The 20254-nt window shown below is 44.3% G+C and overlaps 1 protein-coding gene across 1 annotated transcript in view; it reads right to left on the reverse strand.

The window, feature by feature from the left end:
- Nucleotides 1–20027, reverse strand: part of CRHR2 (corticotropin releasing hormone receptor 2) — a 255839-nt gene extending 235812 nt beyond the window's left edge. The window contains exon 1 of the mRNA XM_077809521.1: nt 19923–20027. Within this exon, the coding sequence (XP_077665647.1) occupies nt 19923–20027 (105 nt within the window). The remainder of the gene's footprint in view (nt 1–19922) is intronic.
- Nucleotides 20028–20254: the final 227 nt, after the last annotated feature.

A 20254-nucleotide genomic window follows, 5' to 3' on the forward strand; every position in this document is an offset into this window, starting at 1 on the left:
AGAGGTTTAGGGTCGCCCCAAGCATGGGGTTGCATCCCTGACCATCTTGGCTAATTTTCATTGATGGACTTATCCTCCATGAACTTATCTATACTTTGGCTCTCCCAGCATCCTCTGGCAATGAATTCTACAGGTTGACTGTGCATTGTATGAGGAGTATGAGGTACTTCCTTTTGTTTGTTTTAAACCTACTGCATGTTAATTTCATCAGGTGTCACCTGGTTTTTGTATTGTGGGAAAGGGTAAATAACATGTCTCTATTTACTTTTCCCACACCATTCATGATTTTATAGAATTCTATCATATTCCCCCTTAGTCTTATCTTTTCTAAGATGAAGAACCCTAATCTCTTAGTCTCTTCTCATATGGAAGCTGTTCCATACCCTTGATCAATTCTGTTACCCTTCTCTGAATCTTCCTAGTTCCACTATATCATTTTTTTCAGATGAGGCAACTAGAACAGTACACAGTATCCAAGCTGTGGGCACGCCACAGATTTATATAGTGGCATTATATTTTCTGTCCTATTTTCTATCCCTTTCCCAATAGTTCCTAACTTACTGTACTCCTGAAGGAATTCTGCACCAAAATATTAAAAATTCTACACCAAAAAATAAAAACTCAGCAAATTTTGTCAATAAATAAATGTGGAGGCTCCAGCATGGCAGTGGGGAGCAGATCGCCCTGCAGCCCTCTCCCCCTGGGATATGGACTCGGCAGTAAGATTGCACCCCACCCTGACAAGCGCAAGGGCCAGTCCTGCTCCAGAAACACCTGGGGCCCTGCCCCTTCACACCAGGTGCACCAAGATAGTAAGTGAGAGGGACAGAGTCTCACATGAATGCCCAACCCAGGCTGCCCATCTAGCAGTGGAACAAGAAGACTCAGCCTGGCAGGATCCAAGTGTGGAGGGGCTTAATGTGCAGGGGATCCAGCTGTGGGTTGAGAGGATTCTGTGTGAGGCAATCTGGGGGCGGACGGCTCAGTGGGGGTCTGGGTGTGGAGGGAATCTGGATGCACAGGGGCTTATTGAGGAGTTCCGGGTGCTTGGGAAATGGGACTCTGTGGGGTGTCCAGGTGAAGGTGGTTGGGGCTCCTTGGGGGGGCGGGTCCTGAGTGTGGGGGCACTGGGCTTGGCAGGGGGGTCTGGGTGCAAGGGACTCAGTGGTGGGGGTCCGGGTCTGGGGCAAGTGGACTTTGGTCCTGGCAGAAGTCACAAGAGTCGGAGACCTCCTGGACTACGACTGGTGAGACTGGCTGGATCCCCTGACGCTCACTCAGCGCATGGGGCTCTCCAGACCTTGTACTCCCCGGCGCGTACTTCAGGAGGTGAAGGCCGCTTTGCCGCCTGCTGCTCGGGTTTACCTCAACCAGGTCCTGCACGAGGGCGCGCCCCGCCCACCCTCTACCCCCGGCCCGCCGGATCTTTTAATTGGGCCCCTGCCCCGTGGACCCAACTGACCCCCTGACCCCTTCACTGTGACCTGGCTGCACGAGCTGCAGCTGTCTGTTTCCAAACCGCACCAAGGAAACATCTATACATGCTTGTGCTCCACACCCTACATGCCCTCACCCTGGTGTCCTGCCCCAGTACAAAATGGCGGGACCTCCTGCCACCTTTGGAGGGTGAGGAGCCCCGGTGGGCCAGCCTATATTCCACCTTGGTCCCGAGGCCCGCAGGGGATATCAGTTGGTGGCTCCTTCACGGAGCCATGAGCATGGGTGTATTCTTGGTGTGGTTCACCTCTATCCCAGACACCTGCCCCTTTTGCGGCATGAGGGAAACCCTGGCACATGTATATCTGGAGTGTGCCAGGCTGCAGCCCCTATTCCGGCTCCTCACAAATATTTTATTATGTTTTTGGTTGCACTTCTCCCCTCACCTTCTTATTTATGCACTCCCTATCCGTGGCCCCACAAAGTCACGGGATCTCCTGGTCAACCTCCTCCTGGCCCTAGCTAAAATGGCCATCTATAAAACCAGAGTGAGGAGGTTGGCCGATGGAGTCTCCTGTGACGGTGGGGCCTATTTCCGATCCTTAGTCCATTCACGTATCGGGGCAGAGTTCCTCTGGGCTCCCTTGACGCCTTTGAGGAGCAGTGGGCGCTGTCCAGGGTTCTCTGCTCGGTGTCCCCATCCGGTTCCCGTCGTTTGACCCTTTCCCCGCACTCCTGTCCCTGTTATTTCATTAGTTGTCCCCCAGATTTATTTGGTGTCCCGGTCCTGTGGATCCCCCTCTTAGGCTGGGCGGGGATCCTTTAGCAGTGGACAGGCTTTTCCCGCCCCCTTCCCGGATCCCAGTAGGGCAAGTGGGGTTTGGTGGGGTGGAGGTCTGGGTGCAGCTGGTTGGGGCTCAGTGGGGTGGGAGTTGGAGTGCAAGAGGCTCAGCAGGGGGTGGTCTGGGTGAAGGGGGGCTCTGGATGCATGGGGGTTGGGCAGATGGGGGAGCAGCTCCCCATACAGTGACCTGTCCCCCCGCGGCTGAGGAGCAACGTGTGCAGGAAGCTGGGGGGCAGAGCTTCCTGCAGCTGGGGAAGGTTTCTGGGGGTGGATCTGACCTGGCCCTGGCCCCGCCCCTGGACACTCCTTGCCGGGGAAGAGGAAGTCCTGTCTTCCCCCTCCCCCAGCCCAGCCAGGACTAGCAGCTGATCCCGGCGTAGGAGCCACCTGATAGTGTGTCCTCAGCCCTGCCCTCTCCCTCCCTCCCTCCCACAGTGATTTACCTCTTTGCTGGCTGCTCTAGGTGCCCAAAATGACGCGCCCGCACTGCTGGGGAGGGGCACATGACCGCTCTTGCGGCTTTCCTTTGCTTCTCCTTCATTTTCTGCTGGGAAGCAAAGAAATCTGAGGGGGGCATGACTGCTACATGTGCACAGTGGCGCAGAATTCTCCCAGGAGGAACACTGTTAGCCTTTTGGACTTCTGCTGTGCATTAAGCTGAAATTTTCAGAGAACTATCCACTAACCACTAACAAAACATCCACTATCCACTAACAAAACATTTTGTTTGACTCAATCTGAGACATTTCATTTTGTTTGAGGCTTTTTATTACCTTTAAAAAAATGAAATGGAAGTAAAGTTCTAAACAAAAAGACACTGTAAAAGTTGAAACATTTTGTTTCAAAAATGTCAAAACAAAACATTCAAACTCTTTCAGAATGTTGTTTGTTTTCAACCAAAACAATCTGATGAATTCAACTTGAAATTGAAAAATGTTTCAGTGTTTTTCACCAAATCTGCCTTTTGCAATGAAAAATGTTTTGTCCACCATTTTTTTTGCCCATCTCTAATCATAACAGCTCTTTGGGACCTCTGCGGTTTATTATTTTGGCAAAACAAGATCAACTAATCCTCTGTCCAAAGCAATATATTTGGATGGTTTTAGGTCACAGAACATGCAATAATCATAGTCTCCATGAGTCTACTTTCCAGAAGGTCCTTCACTCTCAGAAAGTGAAAAGAGGCTTTGTTACAATCACTTTACCAGGTCTGTAGATTGAAAGTTGTTTATCAAGCTCTCGTTCAGCTTTTCAAATCCACTTACTTCCCGACAGCAACACTTTGGTGTTATAATTCAGAGAGAATCCCCTCAGAGAGAATGGGATTGGAGATGCTTCCGTTCAGAAATCTTATCAAAGGGGTGAGCTCTGTGCATCTGTAATGGATTGTGAAAAGGCTCGTTTCTTATCTTTCACAAACTGAAGATTCCTCTTCCCCTTTCCAATTGTTACATTTGGATTCCCTGCTTCCCGTTGGAACAGGCCACTGGACAGGCTCTGAAACTCTGCAGATGCCAAAGCCCTGTCATCCAGACAAAAGCCCTGTACTTCTACACCAGCCATGTGTTCCCGGGGACTCTCCTTCCCCAACTCCCATGCAGTCGTGCTACATTAGAATGGGGTTCGCCAGCCAATGGCTACCTCTAGGATCCACCCATAGGATCGTATTCATAGCACGTAATCTAACATAGCATCTGGCTGTCTTACCTGTTAAAGAAAATCTCCCCTGAGTGTGTGCGTGCATATGAGGGAGAATAATGTGAAATTCCCCTCGTCTTAGCTATCCACTCCTGAAGCCCACCCACGACCTGCCCTTCTCCTTTCTCTCATTGTAGAGTCCCTAACCATCTTCCCCAAGACTCTGACAAACAGGTGGCAGAGCTCCTTTCAGCATCGGCGGTAAAGAGCAATGCATGGAGCAACACCCTTTGTGGTGGAAAGAGCTCAATGATGATGCAAAAATGATATTAATAAAATCATTATAATTTATTTTTTAAATATTAGGTTGTTACAAATTTGTTTGCACCTTTATCGAATATTAAGATATAGCTACAAGTATGTTAAAGGCAGGATACTTGGAAATATGCCAATACCTGTGTATGTTTTAGTTAGTTATGTTATAAAATGTTCAGCCTGACTAGAGATATTGCAGGAAGTTTCTGTTTTCTGTCACCCCAAAACAAACCAAATATCAGGGTGATCACCCTTCTTTGCCATAAACCCATGTTTATAACTGCAAAGAGTTTCTTATCTAGAACAGGACAGCTAACTCTTGTATAAAATACCAGTTTGGTACAGCTGGTACCAAGGAAACAAACCATGAAAAACATGAATGTTTTAGGAAAGGATTGATTGCGAAAAGAAATGTAGGGTTGTGTTGTCAGAACAATAAATTTAGGTGTGAAGTGGGCTTTTTCACCCTCCCAAGAAAAACGAAGTAGACCCACACAAAGAATGGCAGAAATATACGTGCTGAAATGAATTTTATAATTACTGTAAAATTTTCATTCAGAATAGCTTCTAGGAAAAAATGTGTCATTGGAAATGTTTTACAACTTTGTTCATTTCTTCAATGGCGAATCATTTTGAATGGCATATTTGCAAGTATTTTAACTGAATGCAAAGCATCTAATGTAATTTCCTAATATCTTTGTTAAGTAAATGGTAAAATGCTTTCTAATGATCTTTCTAAACTAATTACTCATGTAAGAAGCCATTTAAATATATCTGTATTAATTAAGACTTAATTAATTACTGGCAGTGCTCAAGCCACCCCCTCACCCAACTCAGGATGACAAGAAGAATCATCTTTCCAAAAATTGTCATACAGACTCAACAACTTATTTAATAACTATTTAACCTAAAGTCTTTCTTTAAGAATTATTTAATTTTAAAGGATTGTTTTGAGAATTGTTAAACTCTAATAAAACGGAAGGAATATCACAGAAAATGGACTGAATACAAAGAAAGTTAAATTCTAAACTTAAGGATCTTCTGTGAATCTCCTGCCACAAAGACATAGGAAATAGAACTGGAAAGAAAGAATTACGACCCTAATGAACATATGCATTAACAAACTACTTATTCATATGATGAAGAGGCTCCTAAGGACAACCCACGAAGGTACTTAAGCAAAAAAAGAATGTCAGCAACCAGCTTTGAATCTAAACAAGCCTGAAAGAGATGTGTTTTCCTATAGTTTCATCAAAATAGGAAGAAGGGTATAAAAGCTCTGAAGAGAGCACCCATCTCACATGCTCCCCGCTACCATGCTCAAACACACACATTGCTCATCAACTTATCCTGTCCATCTCTACAAGCAAGCTACAGCAGACAGCTCAGAAAAGCAGAGAAAAGACTCAAGAAGAAACCAACCCTAGGAAAACTTCAACAGGACTTCAGCATGGATTGGTGAGAAGTTAACTAAGACACTGCCAAGGGACTAGACTTAAAACACTTGTAAAGATTTTATTAGGATATGGAAATACTATTGTAACTGAAGACACTAACAGTTCTGCCTATTAATTAACAAATGGTTAGACCAAGTATTCTTGGAGAGGATATAGGAGCTAAACATTGGTAAAGAGAGAAACAGTGGAATTTAATTAAAGATTCTTAATATTTGTAATTGGCCTGTCTCAAGGCAGCTCCTTAAATAGCATCTTCTAAATAACTGATTGAAATATTTCCTTCAGTTTCATAGGATCTAGTTAAGATTGCTTACTTTGCCCAAGTATAAACTGTTTACGTTATCAATGAAATGCCAAAAAAGACCCACCCGCCCTTTAACAAATTATTTTACCCACTTATAAAGAGTTTACGTATCAATGAGATACTAAGCTGGGCTCACAGTAAATTTAGGAAATAATATACTTTGGTCTTAACTTCCCAAACAAAGAATGCCCCCAGAAGTGGTTCATTCTCAAAGGTGTAATGTCTCTTAAAACTCTCCGGAGAGACACAGAGACGAGACTGTAATGGGAGTAACTAGTTTATCACTCGTGTTCTGTCATTTGTATCGGTTTAATGCTTCCCCCCCACACACACACCTTTAATAATAAAATAGCCATGGTTAAAAATTGTGATTATTTTGCTTTGTTTTAATTGTGGTGTCCCCTAGGTATGTAAAATACTGGCAGTCACATCCCTGAACTGGCAATAAGAGAAACAGTTACTAATAAACGTCTACCATTTCTTGTTTCTCTAAACTAAACATAGTTGGTAATTTTTAAAATAAAATTACTTGGCATCCAACAATTTAAAATTACCCCTTTCTATTCCACACTTTGGTCAGATTAAGAGGCAACCCACTGGAATAACTTTAAGTTGACAGAACAAGAAGTAATGTTCTCAAGTTGCAGTGGGGGAGGTTTAAGTTATTATGGTTTAGGATATTAGGAAAAACTTTTTCACTAGGAGGGTGGTGAAGCACTGGAATGCGTTACCTAGGGAGGTGATGGAATCTCCTTCCTTAGAGGTTTTTAAGGCCCGGCTTGACAAAGCCCTGGCTGGGATGATTTAGTTGGGGATTGGTCCTGCTTTGAGCAGGGGGTTAGACTAGATGACCTCCTGAGGTCCCTTCCAACCCTGATATTCTATGATTCTACGAAGTGCATGCAACCTATGTTTTAATCAGTCAGCTGATGCTTTTCATTTTCAAGGCCCCCAGCTGCAACTATTCCATATGTAGAAATCCCATTGGCTGTAGTAATATTTCCAGAGGTGGCGGGGCTTCTAACTTGAGCCCTTTATTTATATTTAAGCACCACTGAAATCTTGCTTTAGTACAGAGCAATGTGTTATCTTGTAGGTTTGATCTGCAGGACTCAAATCAGGAAGGACTTTCTCTTTCTCTTTTTTTTTTAATAAACCAAGTAATAAGAAATTAATTCAAGAACGTCCCTTAAATCAAAGACAGCTTTTAACCTCATTAATGCTAAGCTCTCCCGTCACAAGGAGATCAAGTGTTCACTTGAAGAAAAGTACCTGCTTTCTGAAACACATAGAGGCGAACAAAATCCTAAAGGAGCTGCTCAGAGCAACTGCCCAATTAAATATAAAAATGACTAGTTTATGTCCAGAGAAGAACAGGTTAGTGGAGCAGTGTCTTCCTTCCCTCTGAAAACACAATTAGTTAAAGAGTGCAGTGCGACAAAAGCAAAGCCAAGCCCGCTGATTGAGCAGTTACTCTTCCCTCATGAGAGCAGAGCTGCGGTGGTCCACCTGCCTTTTTGCAAAAGTCTAATGAGGTTTATACCACCCCTATTTCCGTTAGGCACTTATGTTTTCTTTTACTGAACACCTGTGTGGGAATGAGCGGCTCGTTAAAGTGCAGGCCATACGCCAGTAGCCCAGCATAGGAAGTCTTCCTCACATGGCCATGTTGATGTACCTCAGCCCTGGTTCCAAGAATCCCTGATCCTTCTGAACCTACTAACCCAAGTTTGCTAATATAGCCGCATTTTGCGGTACGTAGTGGTTTGATTCTGTAAACCAATGTCCTGCTCAACCTCACAACTCATTTTGATTTGTGGCCTAAGACTCAAACCCAGCTACTCAGAGAGGAAAAGCTAGTGAATTAGCTCACTTAAATTAAATTAGCTTGCTTAACTCAGCCCTCAAAAGATACTCCGAAAAAAAAAAAAAAAAAAGAAGAAATGCCAGTGTAGTTCTCTTAAGAAAAAAAATCTCCATCATCTCTTATCTAAATTCCATCAACTCATGCAACTTCTTAGGAAGGGAAGGATAGCCCAGTGGTTATGGCACTGCCTTTGAACACAGGAGAACCTGATTCAATTCCCTGCTCTGCCATGGACTTCCAGTGTGACCCTGGACAAGTCACTTAGCCTTTCTGTGCCTCAGTTCCCCATGTTTAGAGTACAGACAATAATGCTTCACAGGGGCTTTGAGATCTGCTGATGAAAAGCCCTCTATAAGAAATAGGCATTATCGTTTTCAATTGTGCCTCTCCTTCTCATTTACATACAACTTAGGCAAACTACTGGCTAATGGGTGTGTTACGTTCTTACGGTCAAACCAGTGTTCTTCAGTTCTCACACAGCATCGCCTCTGTGCAGCCACGCAACACAGAACAGAGAATATAAACCTGCCTGGAATGGGAAGATCTTGAGTAAGGTCACCATACAGCAAAGCAAGTAAGCACATGCTGAATTATAAGCACATTCTTTAGATCCCATTAAAGTCTGTGGGACTCACCACCACGAGCTTACATTAAGCATCTGCTTAAATACTTCCCTGAAGAGGCATGGAATACCTAACATGCTTAAAATTAAGCATGTGCTTAAGTGCTTTCCTGAATTAGAGCCTCTAAAGGGGAACTGTTCTGACTGATCCCTATATTGGACTCATCCGATCAAGTCTCCCCCACCCCCAAAAGTCTCATCATACTCTGCCTGCTGGGGGTATAGGAGCTATGATCTTTTCCTGCCAACAATCTAGTGGAAACATGGTGTGCTGTTGTAACCCACATACCTCCTGGGTGTCGTGTTGTGTCCCATCTAGTGGCACCGAGACCACTTAGAGAGAGAGAGTTAAATGAGTCTGCTCTACAGCCTTAGCTAACAGCCAGTTGGCTCTTAGCTCATGTGACAGAGGCTCCTGCACTAAGCTCCAGAGGTCCCAGGTTCAATCGCGCCCGCCGACCTGGGTCTGTCAGCGTTACACTGGCACATCCTTCAGGAGCCTCGTCCTTCACTCCATGGGCTGGCGGGGTCACGTTCAGCACCTGGAAGGGTTGCGGGTCCTTCACAACTTCCCTGAGCAATTTCCACTACTTTTGAGTTATGTTCAGGGGTTGAAGGGCAGACCCTGAACAATAACTAGCAACGCTCACTTCTTTAATTCTTCATAATAATACTCTGTGCTTTATTCAAACAAGGCAGAGACTGTAACTTGGTGCTGATGTGAAAAGAAAATACCATATCCCCATGCGTTAAAGATATTGGCCCCGACCCTGTCCCTGGCTACCATGTAAAGAGGCCATAGGAAGGACAGCACTGCCCCCTCGGGACTGCACTCGGTGGCATAGCATGGGTGGCCCTGCGTCACCCTCATTCACAGCTCTAGCAGAGGGACATGGTGGAGGCCTGGGGCTGCTTTAAGTTGCTCTAGGGACTGGAATTCAGAAAAGCTGCACCCATGCTGTCCATTCTGCAAAGCACAGCACTGGATCTGGGCCAGCAGGTATAACTGTTCATTTGCTTGCGTAGCCCACATTAAACCAGCGTGGGTCTTTGCTCCTCTGTAGAAAAGCTTTTTAAATCTGCCACTGCCACTAGGTTGATGAACCTGATGCGTTAATTCAAGCAGCAAGCCTCATGCTTCTCGATCCTGGGATCAATCCCCACCGCCTGTCCAGGGTGCCGGAATTGGTGTCCACGTGCATTTTAACACTGATTAGGAAAGCAGGTTGTTCTGCAAAAATCACTGTTATCAATTCAACTATTCTTCAGCCACTCCACTTGCCTTTCCGTCTGAAAAGACAACCCAGCAGGAGGCAGCCTCCACACAACACAATGCAGAACTACACTACTCAGAACACCTCCACCACCCCAAGCACTCATGTAATAGTAAGAGAAATTACAACACAGCCCCTGGGGGAAGATGGCTGCATTCCAGCCCCGGCATATTAAACTAGCAGTAGCAGGGCAAGAGTTTAATATTGCAGTGGGAGAACAAATGTCTTTTAAACTCCATCTACATTGGTCACTATTTATTTTCCTTGCAAACTCAACCAAGAGAGCTGTTAGTAATTCCATCAGGATTACTCTGAACTTTACAGAGTTTTAATTAGTTTTGTTTTCTTACACCATTTAAATAGTGCTGTCAAAGGAGTACATTTAAGCACCCAAAAATGCCAAAAGCATTTTCTTTTTGTTGGGTGCAAACACACAGAAATTGTATCCCAAACATTGGTTTTAATTTGATCATTCCAAAATGCTGACAGATTCCAAGCGTTCTATGCAGTTAGTTCTACAAGGGGGCTGCCAGCCTCAAGAATGAGCCTTGTGTGAGCAGTTAAGCAACTGACTCTCAAATCTGGAACTCACTCCCAGATCCGGACAATCACGAGTCTCAGCCCTTCAGGACAAAATGGAAAACCCACTAGCATCCCCAAATCACACACGTCCAAAGTAACATGAATTCTGTCCATGCACACAAAGCAGACAGGACCTCTGTTTGTAAGGTCTGATCCAAATTCCCCCAGCCTCAGAATGCTACTGAATTTACCCAGCTAGGAAGCATGATGTGCTAAGACACCCCTTTTTAATCAACAGAAAGAACACTGCAAGAAATGTCTATCAACCCCTCCCCGCTTCAGAAACTGAAAATATAATCTGCATAAATGTAGACACCATCTGATGACATTAACCTGCAATTTTTGCCACCAATGACTGGAAAAAGAAACTCTTTTATTCAATGGTAGTCACACTGCTAACTGACCAGCTTCTGTTTATTCACCTATACATACATAGTTTCTCCTTAGTAACAACGGCTAAGGCTAAGTTTATTAAACTTTTCTGGAAAAACTGTTTATCCAAATCTAGCCTGATTCTAAATAATACAGATATTTTCAAATCTACCAAGATACAAAGGACTTATCAGTAAATACATGAATTATATTTTTATTGGGGAGTTGATCAGGATATCTAGATGAAAATGCATAACTTCCAAGGCTAGATTATAAAAAGGCAAAAACGTGATGTTAATGTTTATGCAGTGCTTTGAAGATATAAAACCAGGAAGTGCTAGGGATTTTTGTGTTTTGCTGGACAGCTCCAACTCCTTAGATACAAGAATCAAGTTAGCCTTTAAAGGGCAATCTGCAGAATACAAGTATGCTCAAACTGGTGTAGGTTATTAGAAAACGAGGGTAGAAAAAGATGTGTGTAACAGGGCAAGGTCCACTTAATTCAGTTTATAGGTACTGAGAGGAAGAATAAGCTTTTGCAAAAATACTTAACCCAATGGAAGAGCTGTCATTTTATTTTTATTCCGAAGGAGACAGTTTATTTTCCCAAACAAAAATTCCCTGTTGTGTTTGCAATCCAAACATGGCAGCATCATGACAACTGAAAGGGTAACTCTACATTGCAACTGAGAGTGAGCCTCCCAGCCCAGGGAGACAGATGCTTGAGCTAGTATGCTAAAAGCACCAGTGGGAAGGGAGCTTGGTCTCTCATGCCACTTGAGAGCCCACGCGAAGCCTGAGCCACAGTGTCCAAACTGCTGTTTTGAGTGTACTAACTTGAGCCCTGCTTGTGCAAGTCCATCTACCCAGGTTGGCAGTCTCACTCCCAGCTGCAGTATAGACGGACACAAAGTGACATTAACTAGAAACTGACCAGATTCCAAAGTGAAGCCAACCACTCTATTTATACCACCGGAGCTCAGAACAAAAATCAGAAAGTGAACAATTTACCGACAGAGTGAAAAGGTCATATCTATTATGATATTTCTAAAATTCTTTCGGGTTTCATAAACTAGGGGGCAAACGTGATTTTTTTAAAGTTGACAGTATCCCATTAACTTATCATTTTTATTGTGAATCATTTTCAGAAATCTAAAATAATCAGATTCATAGCACACTTCTGTACTAATCATTAACACATGAAAGGATGATTATTAAGTTTAATAATGCCTTAGAATAATGCAGAATTCACCTTCGGGGCAAAATTCTTCCCTCAGATACACATGCACAATGACTCTCTGATAGCAGTAGGGGCTGTAAGTATGGTGTGGGGGTGAGGACAAATCTGTCTCTACAGGCTTTGACCCCACAATGAGATCTAGACAGAATCCTGCTCCTGAACAGAGCTCCATTGATATCACTGTGGTTCCCCATGGGCATAAAGATTCACACATGGGAATCAGTTTGCAGGACTGGAGCCTAAGAATTTAGAGGGTTTATCAATTATTTTTTCTCTCCAAGTGGTAGTAAATTTTTGGCAGACGTCTCACAAGGACAAAGGCTAAAGGTTATTTCCCCCCTGGCTAAGTGTACCCATGGATTTCATTCATTCACTGAAACATTTCAAAGCAAAACTCCTGATTGATTTATGCGAACAATTTCCCCCCACTTAAAACTGTTTTCTGTGAATGCACTGTAATTGCTATGCTATGGCTACAAAGGAAAACCCTGCCAAAATATTGTAGCAATGCTGGTTAAGTTCTTATTATAAAACACTTATTTTACATTAATTCAAACCTAGACTGAAATTTGGCACTCAGTCAAAGAATGGTTGTAAACTACCATCACTTACCAGATATTGTTCAAATTGCCATGGCTGTTTTTCAGTTACAGGAGGGCATATAAATTTTAAGTTTAACAGACCATCATGTTTTCTCTTCTGATTCAAAAATTGTTTTGTTGGGTTGTTTTAAAATGAAAACTCTCCCAAAAACCCTGCGTGCTCCGCAAAGGCTTTATATCAGAAAGGTCACAAGGACTTAGTCACCATTTTTTATTCTTCTTTTCATTGCCTTTATGTGTATAAAATTTCTAGTACATCATACATAAGAGTTTGTTAGAAAATGTAAGTATAGAGTTGCATTCCCAGCTCCACCACTGATTTGCTATGTGACCTTGACTAAATCATTTAAACCATCCTTTTTAAGTTGTATGCCCAAATCTATATCAAAAGTGGCCTCATTTTAGAAGTGCTAAGAACACACAACTCTTGTGGAAATCTGATTGCTCCGTCCTCTCTGTAAATCAAGCCACTTTTATTTAGGTGTGTAAGGTCCTGATCTTGCAAACAATTACACATGTACTTAATTCCCCAAAGGCAAATAGTCCTCTAACTTCAGTGGGACAATTTAAGTATTTAAAGTTAAGTATATGCTTAAGGGCTTTGCTGGATTGGAGCCAAAGTTTGAAATGGTTGGTCATAATCTCTCTGTGCTACAGTTTCTCCATCTGTAAAACAGGGATAGCAAGTCACACTTTTGTGAAATACTTTGAGATCCAGGGATTAAAAAAATTAAAACACCTGTAAGTGCCATGTATTAATTATTATTTTGGGGCAGCAGCAGCATTCCATAGTTAAGGCTGAAGTTAGCTCTCCATTATAAACCCAGTTTTCTACACATCCAAACCTCTGCTTCCCCCACAAGAAACACAAAGACACACACACACACGCACTCAACTTCCCCACCAAAGAAACTGATCTTCCTGAAATTTTGCATTCTCCTCCTCATCCATTTTAATATTATTTATTTACGTACTTATGGAAAGTTTGGCAAAAGAAAATAAATCCAAAGATAGGGTGTTCTGAAAATTTTGCTGTCAATTACTTTGGGGAACAAACAAACACTTTTTTTTTTTTTTTTGTGGCTCATCATATCTCTAAAATGGCTTAGTCTAGAAACATCAGATTTGTTGTGTTCTGTTAGCCTTGCTGAAAAGAAGTGCCTTTCAGTGTTTTGGGGGTGGACTGGTCAGACCATTAAAAAAAGAAACAATGATTAAGTGTATAAAAAGCAACATTTACAATATAAACGTGTATAACTGTAAACTGACCTCACTGCAGGTACTTGGCTGGGCTAGAGTTTGGGAGGTGGGAGATGAGAGGCAAATGTAGCGCAGAAGTCTGGGAAGGGGTATGGAAAGGAAGGCAAAGGTCAGGAGAGATTCATAGATTCATAGATATTAAGGTCAGAAGGGACCATTACGATCATCTAGTCTGACCTCCGGCACAATGCAGGCCACAGAATCTCACCCACTCACTCCTGCAATAAACCTCTCACCTATGTCTGAGCTATTGAAGTCATCAAATCATGGTTTAAAGACTTCAAGGAGCAAAGAATCCTCCAGCAAGTGACCCGTGCCCCATGCTACAGAGGAAGGCAAAAAACCCTCAGGGCCTCTTCCAATCTGCCCTGGAGGAAAATGCCTTCCCGACCCCAAATATGGTGATCCGCTGAACCCTGAGCATGTGGGCAAGATTCACCAGCCAGATGCCCAGGAAAGAATTCTCTGTAGTAACTCAGATCCCACCGCATCTAACATCCCATCACAGGCCATTGGGCCTATTTACCATGAATAGTTAAAGATCAATTAATTGCCAAAATCATGTTATCCCACCATGCCATCTCCTCCATAAACTTATCGAGTTTAATCTTGAAGCCAGATAGGTCTTTTGCCCCCACTGCTTCCCTTGGAAGGCTATTCCAGAACTTCACTCCTCTGATGGTTAGAAACCTTCATCTAATTTCAAGTCTAAACTTCCCGATGGCCAGTTGTTCTTGTGTCCACATTGGTACTGAGGTTAAATAATTCCTCTCCCTTTCCGGTATTTATCCCTCTGATATATTTATAGAGAGCAATCATATCTCCCCTCAACCTTCTTTTGGTTAGGCTAAACAAGCCAAGCTCCTTGAGTCTCCTTTCTTAAAACAGGTTTTCCATTTCTCGGATCATCCTAGTAGCTCTTCTCTGTACCTGTTCCAGTTTGAATTCATCCTTCTTAAACCTGGGAGACCAGAACTGCACACAGTATTCCAGATGAGGTCTCACCAATGCCTTGTATAACGGTACTAACAACTCCTTATCTCTACTGGAAATACCTCATCTGACGCATCCCAAGACCGCATTAGCTTTTTTCACCGCCATATCACATTGGCGGCTCACAGTCATCCTGTGGTCAACCAATACTCCAAGGTCCTTCTCCTCCTCCCTTACTTCTAACTGATGCATCACCCCAGCTTATAACTAAAATTCTTGTTATTAATCCCTAAATGCATGACCTTACACTTCTCACTATTAAATTTCATCCTATTACTATTACTCCAGTTTACAAGGTCATCCAGATCCTCCTGTATGATATCCCGGTCCTTCTCTAAATTGGCAATACCTCCCAGCTTCGATTTGTATCATCTGCAAACTTTATTAGCACACTCCCACTTTTTGTGTCGAGGTTAGTAATAAAAAAATTAAATAAGATTGGTCCCAAAACCGATCCCTGAGGAACTCCAGCGGTAACCTCCCTCCAGTCTGACAGTTCACCTTTCAGTACGACCCGCTGTAGCCTCCCTTTTAACCAATTCTTTATCCACCTTTCAATTTTCATATTGATCCCCATCTTTTCCAATTTAACTAATAATTCCCCATGTTGCACTGTATCAAACTCCTTACTGATATCTAGGTAAATTAGATCCACTGCATTTCCTTTGTCTAAAAAATCTGTTACTTTCTCAAAAAAGGAGATCAGGTTGGTTTGGCACAATCTACCTTTTGTAAAACCATGTTGTATTTTGTCCCATTTACCATTGACCTTTCTCCTTCAGAATTTTTTCCAAGACCTTGCATACTACAGATGTCAAACTAACAGGCCTGTAGTTACCCAGGTCCCGTTTTTTTCCTTTCTTAAAAATAGGAACCATGTTAGCAATTCTCCAGTCATATGGTACAACCCCTGAGTTTACAGATTCATTAAAAATTCTTGCTAATGGGTTTGCAATTTCATGTGCCAATTCCTTTAATATTCTTGGATTAAGATTATCTCGGCCCCCTGATTTAGTCCCATTAAACTGTTCGAGTTTCGCTTCTACCTCAGATATGGTAATATCTACCTCCATATCCTCATTCCCATTTATCATACTACCATTATCCCTAAGATCCTCATTAGCCTTATTAAAGACTGAGGCAAAGTATTTGTTTAGATATTGGGCCATGCCTAAATTATCCTTAACCTCCACTCCATCCTCAGTGTTTAGCGGTCCCACTTCTTCTTTCTTTGTTTTCTTCTTTTTTATATGGCTACAGAACCTTTTACTATTGGTTTTAATTTTCTTTGCAAGATCCAACTCTACTTGACTTTTAGCTTTTCTCACTTTATCCCTACATGTTCTGACCTCAATAAGGTTGCTTTCCTTGCTGATCCCTCCCTTTTTCCACTCCCTGTATGTGTTCCGCTTTTTCTTAATCACCTCTCTGAGATCCTTGCTCATCCAGCTTGGTCTACAACTCCTGCAGATGAATTTTTTCCCCTTTCTTGGGATGGAGACTTCCGATAGCTTCTGCAGCTGTGACTTGAAGTAATCCCAGGTCTCCTCTGCCTTTAGATCCATAAATTCTTCAGTCCAATCCACTTCCCTCACTAATTTCCTTAATTTTTGAAAGTCAGCCCTTTTGAAATCAAAAACCCTAGTCACAGATTTATTTTTGTTTATCCTTCCATTCAGTTTGAACTGAATTAGCTCATGATCACTCGAACCAAGGTTGTCCCCTACAACCATTTCTTCTATGAGGTCCTCACTACTCACCAAAACCAAATCTAAAATGGCATCCCCTCTTGTCGGTTCAGCAACTACTTGATGAAGGAATCCATCAGCTATCACATCTAGGAAAATCTGAGCCCTATTATTATTACTACCACTTGTCCTCCAGTCTATATCTGGGAAGTTAAAGTCTCCCATGATCACGCAGTTTCCATTAGTATTTACTTCATTAAAAACAATAAGGAGGGCTCTATCCATATCCAAACATTAAACAGGGCTATATCCATATCCAAATTAGATCCCGGCGGTCTCTAGTACACCCCAAGCACTATCACAGGGCAGGATCTAGTAGTTTTCTTCCCCAATGTGATTTTTGCGCAGACGGATTCTGTCTTATCCATTCCATCGTTTCTTATTTCTTTACATTCTACCTCATCATTGATATACAATGCTACTCCATCACCTTTACTTGTATTTCTGTCTTTCCTAAATAGCACAGACCCTTCAATAGCTGTAGTCCAGTCATGACTACTATTCCACCCTGTTTCTGTTATCCCTATAATATCTGGTTTCACTTCCTGCACCAGTAGCTCTAGTTCCTCCATTTTGTTACCTAGGCTCCTCGCATTGGTGTACAAACATCTTCATTTTTGCTGTTTGGCCTCACTCATATTCTTTACCCGATTAGGCACGGACATTCTACAGCCAGTATGACCTATTAGACTGGTATCCACACTGCCCTTCCTCCTTATGTCCATTCTCCTACCCACGGCTGTATCCTTTCTTACTTTGTTTTCTTCCCTCTCAATGCTAAAATCGGACGTGGAGATTACCTGGACATCTCCCAACCATCTCCCCCAAATTCCTAATTTAAAGCTCTCTTAATCAGTTGTGCCAGCCTCCATCCTAGAAGTCTATTTCCTTCCCTGATCAGAGGAAGTCCATCCTGAGAGAACTGTCCTCTGTTCATGAATGCCTCCCAGTGGCCATACATCCCAAAGCCCTCCTTATAGCACCACTGCCTGAGCCATCTGTTGATAGTCATAATCTTGTCACACCTTTGTTGCCCTTCTCTAGGAACAGGCAGAATCCCACTGAAGATCACCTGAGCCTTGATTTCCTTAAGCGTCTTCCCCAGCCTGGCATAGTCTCCCTTGATACGTTCCAGAGAGAATCTACCGGTATCATCTGTTCCCACATGAAGGACCATCAGTGGATTCTTTCCCGCTCCCTTTAGGATCTTTTCAACCTCAGGTCCACATCCCATATCTTAGCACCTGGAAGATAGCACACCCTTCTATTCTCTGGATCAGCTCCGGTTATAGGCCTGTCTATTCTTCTCAGTAAGGAGTCCCTCAGTAAGGAGTAAGGAGTAGACCTGCCTTTTCCTGGTGACGGTGCGATTCTCCAGTCTATCCCCTGTTCCCTCTGGCTGCAAGTTCTTTCCATTCCTATTCTCCCTTGTAATCCTCTTCAACCCATCCTGCATCCTTCTGGGGCTCATATTTGGTATAGTCTCCATTGACTCTTCCCCTTTTCCTATAGGACTAGACACTCTTCTCTTCTTCCTTGCCCTTCCACCTTCAGTGACCACCTGCTGAGCCCCTTCTTCATTTTCCAACTCTGCAAACCTGTTCTTGAGCTCTATTTCTCCTTCACTAGCCCATCTTTTCCTCTGCCTGGCATGAAGCCATGTTTCCTGGACTCAGAAAGGAGAGCATGGAGGCAGAGACTTAGATAATATGCTTGTACCTTCCCCTATTTGTTTTCCAATATCAATAAATGTTTTTCAGTGCACTTTACAAACATCAACCATATGATTCCATTGTATAATTTTCTTCACATATACATAGTGTTTTTTTCCTGGGAGAGGCTGAATATTTAAATAAAAATAGAAGACAAAGCAAGAGGCAACAAACCTATCTTAAAGGAATGTTAAAGATGAACTTAGAGAGGTAGGAGATAGAGTGATCATCTCTGTTTTTTTCTCACCATGGGGACTGCAATGCAGAATCATTGGGGGGGTTAATCTCTAAAAATTGCTCTGCGGGTTACAGGTCACAGTTTAATGCACTTCGAGGGTGGAAAAGGAAGCTGGCTGGCAAAGTTTAAGTCCAGGATGAGCTAGTTCCCTCATCCGTCCAGCAAAGCATTTGCAATATGGGATGCTTGTTATTAAGGGGAAAAAAATCTGTGTAAATATTGCCCAGGGGAAAACTCTGAGCAAACATTTAGAAGGATTTACTGAATTAGCCCAAATGCTATTTCTGATTCCTACTGTGAGAAAGTAACCTGGCACTCCACAACCAGGAATTAGGGAAGCAGAGACTGAATTTCAGTTATCTAGACCAGCTATCACTGCGTTAGCCTATTAAAGATACTGCAGTGAAATAAGCTTTGTAGGGCACTGTGACTATACCGAAAAATGATGGCAGGATTATTTGAGGAGGGAGCTTTTCTGATCACTTATTTCAGGATGGTTACTAGAGAAAGTTACTACAGGACTGTCTACATCCTGGAGGAGGATGGAGGGTCAAATCCTGAGCTCCTTGGTCAGTGGGGGGAATTGAGGGGAAAGTGCCTGAGATAAAATTCAGAGTAACAGCCGTGTTAGTCTGTATTCGCAAAAAGAAAAGGAGTACTTGTGGCACCTTAGAGACTAACCAATTTATTTGAGCATGAGCTCAGGAAAGCTCTAAGGTGCCACAAGTACTCCTTTTCTTTTTGAGATAAAATTGCGGCTCTGGGGAGGTGTTTGGGGGCTGAACTGCAATTGGGGGGAGGTCTGATCACTCAGTGTTCAGGGTTTGTGGGGTGATCTGTGGGTGATTTTCCTGGAGGGGGGATTAACTGAGGCAGAGGAGGGTCTACTTGGGAGACAGCAGGTGAATTGTGATCCCAGCGGGTCCTGCTGGCTTAGTGCCAGGGCTCTGCTGGATGATCTGAGGGTGGCTTTGCACGGGGGAAATTGTGTGTGGCTATTTAGAGCTGGAAGGGGGCAAACTGCAGTGCCGGTGGGTCCTGCTCACTCAGTGCCATGGCTCTGGGGATGGCCCGGGGGGATGGGGGGGGCTGTGCCCGGGGGAGGGGGCATTTGGGGTACGGAGGCTCTGACTGGGACTTGCGGTCCCGGTGGGTTCTGTGCCATGAATCAGAGGGTGACTTTGCCCGGCGGGGGGGCGGGAGCTGGGGGTGTAGAGGGGCTGTTAGGGAGCTAGAAGGGGGCGAATCGCACCCCCGGGGGCTCCGCTTCGCCCGGGCTGGATGACTCAGGGGCTGCGGTCCCAGCCCCACGCGTGGCGGCTCCGGAGCGGGGCCAGGCGCGTGTCCCTCCCGGGGAAGCGGCTCCCGTCCCGTCCCCCCGCCCGGACCCCCCAGCCCAGCCCGCCCGGACACTCACCGGGAGGAGCAGGAGCGCGGTGGCCGCGGCTGCGGGGACGCTGAGCTGCGGCGCCGGGCCCCGCACGGGGCCGGGGGTCCCGGGGCGCTCCCAGGGCAGCCGCATCTCCCCGGAGCCAGCGCCAGAGCCCTGCTGCTGCCCTGGCCGGGAGCGAGCGGCGGCTGCCGCGGGGGGGAAGCAGCTCCCCGCCTCCTGCCGCCCCCGCGCCGGGGCCGGGGCCGGGGCAGCCCCTCCCCGCGGGGCCGCCGGGGGCACCCTCGGCCCGGGGGGATCCCCCACGGGGAGGGGGTTATTCTGGGACCTGGCCCCCCAGCCGGCGCAGCGCCCCCTCC

This window comes from Eretmochelys imbricata, chromosome 2, assembly GCF_965152235.1.
Source record: "Eretmochelys imbricata isolate rEreImb1 chromosome 2, rEreImb1.hap1, whole genome shotgun sequence".
Taxonomy (NCBI): domain Eukaryota; kingdom Metazoa; phylum Chordata; order Testudines; family Cheloniidae; genus Eretmochelys; species Eretmochelys imbricata.